This window comes from Bos indicus x Bos taurus, chromosome 12 (genome assembly GCF_003369695.1).
Source record: "Bos indicus x Bos taurus breed Angus x Brahman F1 hybrid chromosome 12, Bos_hybrid_MaternalHap_v2.0, whole genome shotgun sequence".
Classification (NCBI taxonomy): domain Eukaryota; kingdom Metazoa; phylum Chordata; class Mammalia; order Artiodactyla; family Bovidae; genus Bos; species Bos indicus x Bos taurus.
This window is the reverse complement of record NC_040087.1, coordinates 24,402,369-24,418,245: the sequence shown is the minus strand read 5'-3', so window position 1 is coordinate 24,418,245 and position 15,877 is coordinate 24,402,369. Positions and strand designations below refer to the sequence as shown.

The 15,877-nt window shown below is 36.1% G+C and overlaps 1 protein-coding gene and 1 pseudogene across 12 annotated transcripts in view; one reads left to right on the top strand and one right to left on the bottom strand.

Annotated features, from left to right (window-relative positions):
* SUPT20H (SPT20 homolog, SAGA complex component) overlaps positions 1–15,877 on the bottom strand; it is a 39,469-nt gene that overhangs the window by 10,127 nt on the left and 13,465 nt on the right. For 6 of the 12 annotated variants that reach the window (XM_027557377.1, XM_027557376.1, XM_027557382.1 and 3 more), the window contains exons 11-21: positions 11,711–11,867; positions 11,562–11,618; positions 9,701–9,772; positions 9,260–9,417; positions 7,399–7,425; positions 6,852–6,884; positions 6,186–6,303; positions 5,486–5,588; positions 5,156–5,314; positions 3,146–3,452; positions 2,527–2,681 (exon numbers count right to left, since the gene is read on the bottom strand). In XM_027557377.1, the coding sequence (XP_027413178.1) occupies positions 2,527–2,681; positions 3,146–3,452; positions 5,156–5,314; positions 5,486–5,588; positions 6,186–6,303; positions 6,852–6,884; positions 7,399–7,425; positions 9,260–9,417; positions 9,701–9,772; positions 11,562–11,618; positions 11,711–11,867 (1,346 nt within the window). The remainder of the gene's footprint in view (positions 1–2,526; positions 2,682–3,145; positions 3,453–5,155; positions 5,315–5,485; positions 5,589–6,185; positions 6,304–6,851; positions 6,885–7,398; positions 7,426–9,259; positions 9,418–9,700; positions 9,773–11,561; positions 11,619–11,710; positions 11,868–15,877) is intronic. The other 6 variants (XM_027557388.1, XM_027557384.1, XM_027557387.1 and 3 more) reach the window with 3 other exon arrangements.
* Positions 112–2,218, top strand: LOC113902157 (annotated as a pseudogene).

The window sequence follows — 15,877 nt, the reverse complement described above, 5'->3', positions numbered from 1 at the left end:
AGATCTTATTCAAAGATGTGAAGCACCAGATATACCTTGTATTCTGTATTTCAGAAACTGAGACTTCTTTATAACTACTTAAACTACTGGTTGGAAAAGTAATCTAGCAGCATGCAGATACCACAGGTATGATAAGACTGTCACTACTGTGCAAACACATTTCACATATTGGTATCTACTTATATTTCTCAGTGCCAAACAGTATGTGGGAACAATCCTGTCTCTGAGAACCAGTGTGCTTTGTGCTATTTCTTAAAGTGCAAATGCTAATATTAATAATGCTGAAGAACACCAAATTTTGTGTGTAAGGATCAAGCTGAAAGTCAGTAAACAATGCTTTGTTAATTCTGAACTTATTCCCCCAAATTTGTGACACAACACAGACCAAATCCTAAAGCAGGCGTTGCCAAACTTGTCCAGTAGGCTTTGTGGGCCACAGAGACTCTGTCCCTTATTGTTCCTCGTATCTTTAAGAAAACAAACCTTAAAAAATGTAAAACTATTCTTAGCTTGAACTGTGTGTTACAGTTTGCTGATGGCAGTCTTCAAGTATGTATATATCTTCCTCACTAAATATACCAATTTGAACTCTAGTTTAAAAGGTAACTAGTCCTCTAAGCAGGTAATTATATTTAAAAAAGATATAGGGTAGATAACGCACAAAAGACAGTATGAAAGGCTTGTCTGAAAAATGGAAAAAAAATGTGACAATATGGATAGCCTCTCCAGGAATTCTCATTAAAAAAAAAAAAAAAAAAAAGATAACTCCCTTTAAGGGTGGATGACATCTGGGTAATGCTTTATAGCTTATTAAAGGCATTTCCATATCACTTCATTTATTTTCTTGCAAGTAACAACTTAAGTTAGCTACTTCTACTCTGGCTTTAGAACAGATGAAACTGAGGTTTAGGGGGAACTATTAAGTGACTTCTTCCAGGCCCTACAGTAAGCATTTGGAGCTACCAGTAATTAGAAGAATTATATGTAAATGTAATATCCCAAATTCAACACTGATTCCATTTTCCAGGGCTCCTACCACTAAAGCATACTTATACACAGTAAAATAAGAATATCAGCTAGAATCAGAAAATCACTGCAATATATTGTTGGCACCACCAGAAGCTGATTTGATCCAAAGAGATGGCTGAAAGTTGATGGAAAAGGAAAAATAAAATGGACAACCACCATTATTATTAGCTCATCTCTTAAGAGTTATGAAGTTGCAGCTGCTCTAGAAAATCGAAGCCACAAGGTTCAGTATTCAGATTCAGCGGAAAATGGATCAATTATATTTTCTCTTTCTGGAGTTGCATTTTTATTGATGGATGCTAGAGAATGCTTTATGTCTGCTAAAGAAACATTTCTAGCCAAAATTGAGAAGTTTATTAACATCTACCAAAATAGTTTTTTGGTTCTGTCTGCTGCCCTGCATGGACCTGAAGAATGGAAACTGATGTTCAGGATTCAGCAGAGATTCCTGGGTAGTAACTTATGGATACTTCCAGTACACAACACAGTAAATACGATTAACCTTATGTGCACCATAGCTAAGATCACCTCCAAATCATACATAGATAGCATCTGCTACAGAATGATAACAACTAAAGCTTACATCATTGAGCAAAGTCCTGTGTGGAAAACACTTCAAAAGATAAAACTGAGTAGTGATACATTTAACCCAAATTAGATTATCAACTATAAATGTTTAATTTAAACATATTTAAATTATATTCTTTGGGTTCTCTTTCTCCTACTCATAGAAAGTTTCTCATAACTTATAGTCAGTTCTTCTTACTATGCTGAGTTTGTTTTTCTGTTCATCTTTTTTTTCTGAGTAAGAAATGAGACTGTTCTAGGATACATTCTCTTAAAGAACTTTAAAAGTAGCACAAGTTGTTACAACATTTTCCCAGTACATGTAATTACATTACTACAACCACCACAATGAACTACTACTAATGATGGGGACAGCAGTCATTTTTGAATGTTTATCACGTCTCAGGCATAAACACCTCATCTGTATTTATCCATGTAATCTTCACAACTGTGAGGTAAAGTGTTATTATTATTCTTATTTATGAGGAAAATGAGGCCCAAAGGTAACTTTGCTATGATTATGCAGTTATGGTAGGTTGCACAAGAAGGATTCAATCCAGGCAGTCCGGCTTCAGAACTGAGGCTTTAAAATGTCACGCTATGTTGCTTTTCTTGCTTACATGTTTTCAAAATATGTTTCTTTTACCTGGAGCAGGACTACACTGGTAACCATTAGTTTCTTTTATAATAATGTTTGGAAGTCAAAGATAAAATCTGCAGAGACTTACAGGCTTACCAAGTTTCTTCAGAGAATTTGATAGCCAGATGGTTTTTAATTCAAGTATCAGAATTTTAAAAGCTTTTGATAGGAAATATATTCAACATAATATTTCATTTAAAAAGGATATTAAATGTTTATCACTTAAATGACATTTTAACATAAGCATGGAGTGTAATTTTGTTAGAGATTATTATTTCCAATATTCTGACCTGCTTGAGAGGCTGTCTGCATTGCACCCGGCAATGCGTTTGGTAGCAGACCTCCTGAGGGTAGAAGGCCACTCAGGTTTACTCCTGCAGGAGTTATGGCACCAGTGTTACAGCCCAGCATAGGGTTTGAACCACTCATCAAAGCTTGAGCTCCACTGCAGGAGAATAAGACAAAGCATTAGGCTAGTGCTGTAAAGGAAAAATCCACTACATAAATCCTTGGATTAAAAAACAAACTGCTCCACAAACACAGATACTTCGTCTTACATATCAACAGCGAGGTTGGCAAAAATTAAGTACTATGTGTCTACTAAGGTTTAAAATATTATCTGGTAGAGTAACATACTCATCAATGGATTAAAAGATGGTAACACAGGATAAACAGGAAAAATCTAAGCTGCTGTCAACGTGAAATCAGTAGTACCACCTTAGTGCCTATAATGGATGTATTACTACCTAAAATTCAAACATACTTGTTGAGATAAACACTAGTTACGCAGAAACCTTTTTTTTTCAGTTTCAACAATATACAAATTGTTTTTAATTTCACAAATAATTTCTTTAGATTGGTGAGATTATCTTAAAAAAAAAAAAAATCAGGGCTTCGATGCAAACTTACCAAACAGAGCCCACTACATTGATGAAGTTAAGTCCAGCAGAGTTTGCCATGACCTGGGTGGCTGTGGTTCCTGTAGTTATAGATGTTACCATGGTGGAAAGAGGAATGGTCGTTACAGGCATTGCCTGGCTCAGAGACTTTTGCTGCTGAGCAAACTGAGTTAACAAAGTGGGCTGAGGGGTGAAGCCTGAATCTTGGGGAGTAGGGGTAGCTGAAGGGGTAATAGGAGTTGAGCTCTGAGCATCAGGAGGGTGTGGGGTCGATGAAGGGGTTGGTGTAGGAGTAGATGGCTTAGGAGTTCCAGATCCTGCTCATTGAGAAAAATAAAAATTGCTAGTTTGTTATAAATGGCCAGTCCTTTTTCAAATAAGGTTAATGGAATCTTATTTAGCACTGACAGTCTGTTCCAGTTTTTTTTTTTTAAAAGCAGTTAACTGCAAGTGTTAATTTCTACACATGATACTGAGTGTTGCTACACTCAATTACAATTAAGGATGCAGTATATCACCTACAAATGCCATCAGAGATGCTATTACAGTAACAGTAAAAATATACATTCGTATTCTATCACAAAACCCATTTAAAAGTTAGTTTCCTACCATGCTATCTTTGGCCTAAAAACTTTAAAAGGAATTCAAATTAATTTTTGTTATTTATGATTTCACTAATTTAGGACATCACTTAGAAATATTGCTTATTTTCTGTTAACAGTCTGAGATAAAACTCTGAACATATTTAATAAATCACATACAGTTAACTATTGTATTTGGCACCTAAATATACATATTTAATTCCTAACACATCAAGTTTACCCTGACAGACAAATTTTACAAAACACAGTAATAAAGCAAGTATTTGATAGATAATACTGCATCTTTAACAGTAACTGTGTACTTCGGTTTAAATGTAGAATGTATAGAAAATCTGTTGTGAATGAAGTATGCACAGTTTATCAACTTTAAAAAAAATAAAAAATAAAAAAATAAAAAAAACAAAACCAGAAAAATAAAACCAAAAGCTCTTGAGGTGTTTTCTTTTTTAGCTTTCATGTCCTGCAGAAAGAAAGGAAAGAAATGTGAATGTCCAGAAGCTGTCACTCAACCCTTACTTAAAGTAACAACTGTGTGCAGTAGATTAACATAATAATCCATACCCACAACATAAAAAGTGTGAATAAGACTTTCAGGAAATTTATAAATTTTTTCTTTGTGCAAAACAAGAAGGCAGAAAAATTACACCTTTTGAGCTATCAAGATGAAGATGTTTACATCTAATGCAAAGACCACCCTGTCACTGTGCAGTGTACTAAAACTTTCAGCACATATTCGTCATTTATTAAAAAATCTAAAAAACTGGAATGCTTTTTTTATTTGCAAGTTGGTACCTAAATATCTCAGATATTTGTTAATTTGAAGAAATTCAAACTAATGCTAAAATTCTTGAGCAATTATTCTTGATGTTTAAAAAAAGTATTCAGTAGTAAAAATTACATTTTATTATCTTCAGAATGCTTTATGATCATCCCACATTTTAGTAACTGACAGCAATTAATGAGAGTGTACGGGTATTATTAAAAAAACTAGCTTTCAGTCTACTTCTTACATTTACGAAGACAGGACTGCAGCAACAACTCACATGACATTTTTTTCCATATCAGCTGCATAGTTTACATAAAATGTAAAATGTCCTAAGGTACACTGCTACAAAAATAATTTGGAATCTTACTGCTACATTTAGCTATCAGATTATTTTTTTCAGGAGATGTGTAGGTTGCAAGTCTATAAGAAAGGTATACACAAGCTGCATACATAAATACAGAAAAACAAATACAATTACAATAAACACATAATACATACAGTCAACAAGAGATCTGCCTGAAGCTTCTTAAAACTTGAACATTTTGGGTAGACAGTACATTCAGATTTCACTATTTCACTGGAAGAACTATCTTAAGAAACACTAATGCAAAAGCTTATGAAGAGTTAATGAAGCATTTAAGTTACAACTTACTTTGTGATGAACTGGCAGGTGACAGGGCAGCTGGAGAAAGCATGCTAACTTGATTAAGATCCACGGATGACTTCCGAGAAAGACTTGGTGGCTTAGAAGCAGGAGGAGGAGTTGGAGATTTAAGAAAGCTGCTGGCCTGTTGTGGTGTAAAATAGTTACCTAGGGAAAAAAATATAGAAGTTATTTGCTAGGTTTACAATTTAGGATTTGATGAATTCTGCTATTTCTTAGATTTATAATTAAAAATTCTGAGCAAATCAAAATATGAATAAATGGATTATGATCATCTGTTTCTTACTCTAGATTATAGAAAATTAAGGAATGCAATACCTGAGGAACTATTTCCTGAGGTTGAGGGAAGTTTGATGGGTGGAGGTCGATGTTTCACTCCCTTTCCCAGTACTGAAGACTGAACTGACACGGTCTCAGGCTGCTGAGAGACAATGATATTAAGCATACTCATTAAAATGATGTCAACTCAGAAATTCACAAATTCAAAACACTGTAACTTATGGATGAAAACACAGTTTAAAAAGATTAGGTATTACACATATTTCAAAAGACTGCACCTTTACAAAGGGAGAAATATTTCTGAGTAAAAAGGTGAAGAGTTTGAAGGAGAAGAGCAGAGTAAGATGACAGCAAAGCTTCACCCTTAAATCTTCCCCAGAAAAATGACAGCTGTAGAAGCCAGGCAGGTGATCAGTATACACAGATGTTCATTACGCTTTTTGTTTTATATCTCTGTGTACATTTGAAAATTTCCATTATATAAAGTTAAATCATGAAAAGAAAATTAAAGTTAAAAGTAAATACAAAACTAAACAATGGACATGAGTTTGAACACATTCCAGGAAATGGTAAAGGATAGGGAAGCCTGGTGTGCTGCAGTTCATGGGGTTGTAGTTAGATATGACTTAGCGACTGGATGGCAACAATCCCTCAAAAACTAGTCCTTAATATTTCTCAGATTCCTTGAGAACAATCAGGCAGGAAAAAGTAATAGCACAAAAAAGTTAACCAAACGCACTTCTGTTTCTTTCCCTGGAGAAAGCTGACTCAAGCTGGCTGAGCCACTGGAGCTATGCGACATCTTCACTGGACATTTGGCTTCATTCTGGACCAATTCCTGGTACTGATTGACTACTCTGAAATATTAGGGGGAAAACAAGCAATGATTAGCTAACTCTATTTTAAACAAATTTATTACATAGGAAATGAATAACTTAATGAAAAAAGTTCTATGAAAAATAACACAAAAATTAAGACAATTTATCTTTGATAAAAGCACAGTCTTTTAATATGTTCAGTAACAAGCTAAAACTGAAAACATTTTGCTAATTAACAATTTAAAAGATCCTTTCAGTATCTTGTCTCTAATATAAAATTACAGGTATTATTCCACCAATAAGCAGCCAAAAGAATTAACCACTGACTCTGACTTATATTCTGATTAAAGTACTACCGAAAACTCATTTTCCTTAGCTACTATACATATATCTAAGTTTTATTTAAAATACAGCTGTATTTTAAACATTATCCTTTTGTTACTTTCTTAATTCTATTTAAAACTCCTAGGAATACCTAAGATATAATTAAAATCAAAGCTTTGACTCCTAACGGAGTATTCTCTATCCTACAAGAGTAAAGTTTATCATACCTATCCAATCAAAAATAAAGATACAAATATTTTTACCTCTCAGCATCAGTCTTTGATCCAATAATGAACCTAAATTGTTTTTTAAGAAAAGAGAAAAGTATTAAATAGACTTGTTTTAGGGAGCCCCGAGATTACTTTTGAAGTCTTTTAGTAATTTTAAATATAGAATTAAAATCTATTAAGATATCATGAAAAAAATATTGAAAACACATTAAAAAATATTAGATGATCAAGTCTTGCATGCATTACAAAATAATTCTGTGAATAAATTGGCTGATTTAATTTAAGGGAGATTTATTTGGGGCTGAAAGTTGCTAAGTGCTACACACCCTTACAAGTGTCTGTCCCACAGCAAAAGTCACTGACCTACCTTGTGCAAGGCCTGTGGCCTTCCTCTCGCTTTACACTTTTGATTTTGGAAGTCATTATTAATGTTTACAGAGCAGGACCTTAGACTACATTTTGACAAAGAAGAGTTTATCACCAACTCAAATAAAGTCTTTACCGACTCTCTTAAAAGGATCTGACATTTATATGATTTCTTAACAGATTAAAATAGTGAGTTTGTTTATTTTTTAATTACCAATTTGAATGATCATCTGTGGAGAAGCTGAAATATAAAATGTAAAAAAAAAAAAAAGAAGAAAAAACTTGTTAATGCAGCTCAAACTTTTAACTTCATAGCTATTAAATCAAGTAATTTATGAATATGGGAGAATGACTGGAAGGTAATAAGCCATGGAGCATTTCTGCAGCAATGTCGTAAAGCAAAAGGCAAAAAATTCAATTCTCTATAATTATCAAACAAATATATAATCAGTTGGCTTTCTGAACCAGTTTTTTTTAAAATGAGAGATATGTCATTTCACTGTGTTTCAGAAAAGTTAGTAACTAACTATTTAAAATGACCAACATGTGTTTCTAAAGGGAAGAGTTAAAAAAAATATGGCTAATCAAAATATCTGGTCTTTCTACTAAGTATAAACAAAATAGTAGCTGAGGATCCCCTGACTGCTACTGTTTTCTCCTAATGACTTTTACTTAGGTATTGGTGAGGTTATTCTTTAAAATCCATCTTTCTGCTGTAATTTCAACTCGTATTTTGTTATGATTTAATATAGAGCTGGCTCTTGCTTTTTTTTTCTGCTCAGGTTCTCTTTTTCCTTCTTTTCAAAACACCATCAACTTGACTAAAAGAAGAGAACTAATAATAAAACATGAAAACAAAACTAAATACTGGATACCTTGTAGTAAACATATGCAACCCATAAGTTTAGGAAGTTCAACTACAGTTGGCCTTCTATATCTGTGGATTCTGTATTCTCAGATTCAGCCATCATGGAGTGAAAATATTTGGGGGGTGGGGGGCGGAAATATTCCAGAAAGTTCTGAAAAGTAAAACTTGAAGTTGCTATGGGCTGGCAACTATTTACACAACATTTAAGTTGTATTTACTACTTATTTACATGGCATTTACATTGTATTAGGTATTGTAAACTAGAGTATGTGGGAGGATATGCGTAAGTTGCAAATATGTACTATTTTGATGTAAGAGACATGACCATCTGCAGATTTTGGTACCCAAGGGGTCATGGGATCAGTGCCCTGCAGATAGTGAGGACCAACTTTATACTTATTGCTTTCTATTATTTTTGGCCACACCGCGCAGCATGCAGGATCCTGGTTCCATCACCAGGGATCAAATCTTTGGCCCCGCAATGGTAGCATGGAGTCCTATCCACTGGACTGCAGGCAAGTCCCATGTAGACATATTTATAGAGCCAGTAACTACATGAAGCACTGAGTCCGTGTCCTTACAGGCAGTGCTGAAATATCAAGCATTTTAAACAGCTTTTACAGTTACAGTAACCTTGCTTCCCACTTAAAACCAATTATTGCCAGAAGCACTTTATGCTCACTGAGGTTAAAGTCATAAGTGAAAGTGCAAGTGTTAGTCACTCCATCATGTCTGACTCTTTGCAACCCCATGGATTGTAGCCACCAGGCTCCTCTGTCCATGGAATTCTCCAGGCAAGAAAACTGGCATGGGTTGCTATTCCCTTCTCCAGGGACTCTTCCCTACTCAGGTCGAACCCAGGTCTCCTGCATTGCAGGTGGGTTCTTTACTGTCTGAGTTACCAGGGAAGCCCCTCAAAGTCGTAAGTGGCAGCATATAAATATATCAAAAGGAACAGCACAGGCATAGATTTTATAGCAAATATAAAAATAACTAAGCATAGTTTTTAAAAAAGAAATTACTATTTTAAAGAACTCATGGACAACAATGGTAACTACAATTTAAGTTTACTGAGGTCTGCTGCCAAATCTAACTGAAGTTAACTAACAAAAAAGGGAAATTTTTATTCATCAAAAGCTCATGAGTAGTCACTGAATAAACTCTTGATGGTTTACTTGGTCAAATACATGTATTTAACAGAACTCACTGGGATGGCGACATTGGACTGTCACTCTCCTCGTCTTCTTTACATGGCTGGATTTTACCATAGTAAAGTGGATCACCAAGTGACTGCAAAATGGTCAGCTTTGTTTTCTGATACTGATTACCAGCTTCACATTCAAATATATAATCATCTTTTACATCCTGAAAAAAAGCATCCCAAATAAATACCCTCTTCCGAAAATACATTATCAGAATTAACAAAAACCAGGAATAAATAACACACTAACTTATATCTAGCAATTAAGACACATGGAACATAGTCTGTAGACCTATTTAAAACTGTCTAAAAGGGCCTTCCTGGTGACTCAGTGACAAAGAATCCGCCTGCCATTCTTTAAAAACAGAAGGAGATCCCAAAGTAATAAATTCAGATCCCAGATTAGAAACAACATCAAAAGAAACGGAGCCTGCAATGGTTACTTACATGGGCTGGCCAGACTGTTGGTTGTGAGTCATCAGATTTGATAGATTTTTCTACTTTGGCATATTTTTCCACCTAAGCAACCAAATCAAGAGACATCAGATATAATGAAACCAGTATTATGACAATAGACAAAAACCTAAGTAACTTAATACAATATGCTCTTTAGCACAAGAATTCTTGAATCACTAATAACATCAACTATTTATGCTTAAGTAGTTTCAAATTCTCCTGATGTATATTTAACTAGACCAACTGGTTTTACAATAAAACAAAATTAGGATCTCTTTTGCCATTAAACAAATGTAATAAACACAAATGCCTCTTCCTTTTACTCCATAAGTAGGTATCATATTTGTCTTTTAGGAAAACTGGGATGTCAGAGAGGTGAGCAGGACCAGGATCTTTTCTTTTGGCTGGGTCTTTACTGGAATTGTCACGTAACAGTGTGGACAAAACTAGAAAGAGACTACGGAAATTATATTAAAATTGGTAAAATTTTTGTAAATCTCCATTTTCTCGTCAAACTCAAACCATATTTTCCATGTATTTTCTATCAGACTCCATGAACTGAAAGTTCTCTTCTTTCTGGTAACCACGATTTTTAAGAGTAATAGACTCACTTGCGCATCTGGTAAAAATTCAGATTCCCATGTCCCTCCCCTGGAGACCTGACTCAGTAAGTTGGACTGAAGTGGGGCCTTAACTGGTATCCTAGATGTTTCAACTGATCAGTCAGACTGAGAAACTTTGTATTAGGGCTTTTCTATTCAAAGCAAGGTCTGCAGAGCCCAGTACCATGCAACCTAAAAGCCTGTCAAGTACTGCAAGAGACCAGGCCCTAGCCCAGACTTGCCGAATTGGAATCTGCATTTTAAGAAGCAACCCACATGATTCTTATGTACATAAAGGTTTGGGAAGCGCTGCTTTATATATACCCAGATCGCCCTCTGAAGTCAATTCCTCCCTTTGGTATTTGCACCAAACATCTCTTCTCAGGCCATGTTCCTTGAGGGGTGTATAGATAGATACACACTGAAAGATAATGTGGCTTACTTTCTTGAGTTGTATATAGTCTACTTCTAATGCTTCTGGCTTTGTGCTTTTGAAAATTTTTTTTAAATTACAGATAATAAGATCTACACATGTGCTAGCCAAGGAAGTATGCACAGAGCAAACATCTGTTAAAATAACTAACCACTTCTACAGAGTTTAACGAATAATAAAAACAGGAGAAATAGGAAAATAAAAGAAATACGGGACCTCCTATCAAAAGATCTCTTTCTTTGCTCATTTATAGTTCATGTACATTATAGACCAGCAAAGACTACTACTCAAGGATGAGAACCTTGGCCACTGCTCCAGTATTGTTAATTTTTAAATTTAACCAATGAGAAGTATTATCAGGAAATTATGACAAAATATTATGAAAAAAAAATCAGAGGCATTTTATGCATATTATGTAATATGTACCATTTTTTTACACATTTGGAAATACCTTGCTTATTTTTCCTGCTCTAAAACAAATTTATATTAAGGAGTTACATAACTTAGACAAATAATATGAAAGACCAGCTTCTGAAAATGCACAGTTGACTTAAGAAGTGTTTTTGCACAAACATGGAGAATGAACTAGTGGTTAAAACTAGGGGAAAAAAAGGGGGTTATTATGGGATTATATAAAATCATGTGTGATAAAATTTCGAAAACTATAAAGCACTACATAAAGAATCTTTCATTCAATAAAATTAAAAGAGAAAAGTAGCGGTAATAAGAATCTTCATTTTCCCAAAGTATAAGATACTATTAGTGAGATTTAGGAATCTTACATATGAAAATAAGTGCAATTCATGAACTGACTTACATCCACCTCAGAAGGTACAGCCAAATTACAGGGACTCCGTTTCCACATATCTACACACTAAAAAAATTAAAAACAGTATAAATAAATATACTTAAAATGCACAATAAGGCATTTGGTATAATAAGCTTCATTTAAAAACACATACTTACATTTCCTGCTTTAGAAATTTTGAGGTCATAATGCTGACCTGCTTTTCTTTCCTTTCTTTTTTGTAAGAAATCAAGTAATTTTAGCTGAGGAGGAGGTGGACAATGAGACAGATCCTGTTGCCGATTCAGAGAGGACCTGGAATATCTCTTGAAACATCTGAAATATTAAGAGATTAGAATTATTGATACACCAAGCTAATAAAAGAAACTCAGAATAAATACGGTTTAAAAAATGTGTAATTAAATCACAAATATTTGTAGAACACTGTCACTTGCCAAGCAATGTTCCAGGCACTGGTGAAATAAAAATGAACACGACGAACACAATTCCTGCTCCCATGGAGCTGACAGTCAAGAAGAGAAGACACATATACATTCACAAAGGAACAGGTCAGATCACTCCAGATAACAGCAGAGTACGAGTGAAAAGCAGGGTCCTGGGAGGAGTAAGTGATACGGAGGGCAACACTAGGGGAGGGCAGGAAGGACTCTGAAGAAAATGTGTGAGCCAAGACATGACAAGAAGAAACCACCTGTGGAGGGATAAGGGAGTGAGTATTTGAAGCAGAGAATTTTAAAAGTTTCTGAGGCAGGAACAAAGCTGGCTTGTTTCAAAAAGGAAAAACATAGGTGGGACTAGAGCACCAGCAGGAAATGAGGTCAAAGAGCAAGGCAAGGGCCTTCCTTGCAGATGAATGATAACATAAAGTACAATGGGATGGTTGTAGAGGAATTTAAGCAAGTGGTGGCATGATCTGCTTTGAGGTTTTTAAAACATTACTTTGGTTTGCCTGCGTGGTAAACAGACCAAAAGGGAGCAAAGGTGAAGCAGTCAGACCAGGTAGGAAGGCGTTTATCACAGAAGTCAAGATGAAGATGACAGTGGTTTGGTCTAAGGTACTGGCGGTGGGTGTGGAGAGATGTGGAAAGAGGTTCTAGGGCACTTTATGGGACTGCTGACGGATTCTCTATGGACTTATTTCACTATTTCCAAAGCTGCACCTTTTCCTCAGCATATATTACTTCAACAGTAAAACAGAGAATTTAGAAAATGGGTAGGTTATTTCAGCCCCTTCAAACTTGAAGATCCAAAGTGGACAATGGAAATAGTCAAAGAGAACTTCATGATGAGCCAACTATAACTGCAATCTAAATTAATATGTATTCTTTTACTTTATTGAGAGGGCTAAAATATTCAAAGACAAGTTACCATGTTATAAAGGGGCATTTAGTTATAAACTGACTTCTAAAACTATTATCGCTTTTCCCCAGATCTGTAAAAGAAATTACAAATTGATTTTTTTAAAGGTAACATTAACAAAAATTACACTGGTATTAGGAAGGGATAAATTATTCTTTATTCTTATACTCGTCTCTGCTCAGAATTTCTTTTTGGTGAACAGACTCTAAATTTATAGGTTCAGTTCAGTTCAGTCACTCAGTTGTGTCCAATTATTTGAGACCCCATGAATCGCAGCATGCCAGGCCTCCCTGTCCATCACCAACTCCTGGAGTGCACCTAGACTCACGTCCATCTAGTCAGTGATGCCATCCAGCCATCTCATCCTCTGTCGTCCCCTTCTCCTCCTGCCCCCAATCCCTCCCAGCATCACAGTCTTTTCCAATGAGTCAACTCTTTGCATGAGGTGGCCAAAGTACTGGAGTTTGAGCTTTAGCATCATTCCTTCCAAAGAAATCCCAGGGCTGATCTCCTTCAGAATGGACTGGCTGGATCTCCTTGCAGTCCAAGGGACTCTCAGGAGTCTTCCCCAACACCACAGTTCAAAAGCATCAATTCTTCAGCGCTCAGCCTTCTTCACAGTCCAACTCTCACATCCATACATGACCACAGGAAAAGCCATAGCCTTGACTAGACGGACCTTTGTTGGCAAAGTAATGTCTCTGCTTTTGAATATGCTATCTAGGTTGGTCCTAACTTTCCTTCCAAGGAGTAAATGTCTTTTAATTTCATGGTTGCAGTCACCATCTGCAGTGATTTTGGAGCCCAAAAAAATACAGCCTGACACTTTTCCACTGTTTCCCCATCTATTTCCCATGAAGTGATGGGACCGGATGCCATGATCTTCGTTTTCTGAATGTTGAGCTTTAAGCCAACTTTTTCACTCTCCACTTTCATCAAGAGGCTTTTTAGTTCCTCTTCACTTTCTGCCATAAGGGTGGTGTCATCTGCATATCTGAGGTTATTGATATTTCTCCCGGCAATCTTGATTCCAGCTTGTGTTTCTTCCAGCCCAGCGTTTCTCATGATGTACTCTGCATAGAAGTTAAATAAGCAGGGTGACAATATACAGCCTGGACGTACTCCTTTTCCTATTTGGAACCAGTCTGTTGTTCCACGTCCAGTTCTAACTGTTGCTTCCTGACCTGCATACAAATTTCTCAAGATGCAGATCAGGTGGTCTGGTATTCCCATCTCTTTCAGAATTTTTCAGTTTTTTGTGATCCACACAGTCAAAGGCTTTGGCATAGTCAATAAAGCAGAAATAGATGTTTTTCTGGAACTCTCTTGCTTTTTCTATGATCCAGCAGATGTTGGCAATTTGATCTCTGGTTCCTCTGCCTTTTCTAAAACCACCTTGAACATTAGGAAGTTCATGGTTCACATATTGCTGAAGCCTGGCTTGGAGAATTTTGAGCGTTACTTTACTAGCGTGTGAGATTAGTGCAATTGTGTGGTAGTTTGAGCATTCTTTGACATTGCCTTTCTTTGGGACCGGAATGAAAACTGACTTTTTCCAGTCCTGTGGCCACTGCTGAGTTTTCCAAATTTGCTGGCATATTGAGAGTAGCACTTTCACAGCATCATCTTTGAGGATTTGAAATAGCTCAACTGGAATTCCATCACCTCCACTAGCTTTGTTCGTAGTGATGCTTTCTAAGGCCCACTTGACTTCACATTCCAGGATGTCTGGCTCTATGAGTGGTCACACCATCGTGATTATATGGGTCGTGAAGATCTTTTCTGTACAGTTCTTCTGTGTATTTTTGCCATCTCTTCTTAATATCTTCTGCTTCTGTTAGGTCCATACCGTTTCTGTCCTTTATCGAGCCCATCTTTGCATGAAATGTTCCCTTGGTATCTCTAATTTTCTTGAAGAGATCTCTAGTCTTTCCCATTCTGTTGTTTTCCTCTATTTCTTTGCCTTGATCACTGAAGAAGGCTTTCTTATCTCTTCTTGCTATTCTTTGGAACTCTGCATTCAGATGCTTATGTTTCCTTTTCTCCTTTGCTTTTTGCTTCTCTTCTTTTCACAGCTATTTGTAAGGCCTCCCCAGACAGCCATTTTGCTGTTTTGCATTTCTTTTCCATGGGGATGGTCTTGATCCCTGTCTCCTGTACAATGTCACGAACCTCTGTCCCTAGTTCATCAGGCACTCTATCTATCAGATCTAGGCCCTTAAATCTATTTCTCACTTCCACTGTATAATCATAAGGAATTTGATTTAGGTCATACCTGAATGGTCTAGTGGTTTTCCCTACTTTCTTCAATTTCAGTCTGAATTTGGCAATAAGGAGTTCATGATCTGAGCCACAGTCAGCTCCTGGTCTTGTTTTTGTTGACTGTATAGAATTTCTCCATCTTTGGCTGCAAAGAATATAATCAATCTGATTTTGGTGTTGACCATCTGGTGATGTCCATGTGTAGAGTCTTCTCTTGTGTTGTTGGAAGAGGGTGTTTGATATGACCATGCATTTTCTTGGCAAAACTCTATTAGTCTTTGCCCTGCTTCATTCTGTATTCCAAGGCCAAATTTGCCTGTTACTCCAGGTGTTTCTTGACTTCCTACTTTTGCATTCCAGTCCCCTATAATGAAAAGAACATCTTTTTTGGGTGTTAGTTCTAAAAGGTCTTGTAGGTCTCAGCTTCTTCAGCATTACTGGTTGGGGCATAGGCTTGGATTACTGTGATATTGAATGGTTTGCCTTGGCAACGAACAGAGATCATTCTGTCATTTTTGAGATTGCATCCAAAAGAACGTGGTCCACTGGAGAAGGGAATGGCAACCCACTTCAGTGTTCTTGCCTTGAGAACCCCATGAACAGTAGGAAAAGGCAAAATGATAGGATACTGAAAGAGGAACTCCCCAGGTCAGTAGGTGCCCAATATACTACTGGAGATTAGTGGAGAAATAACTCTAGAAAGA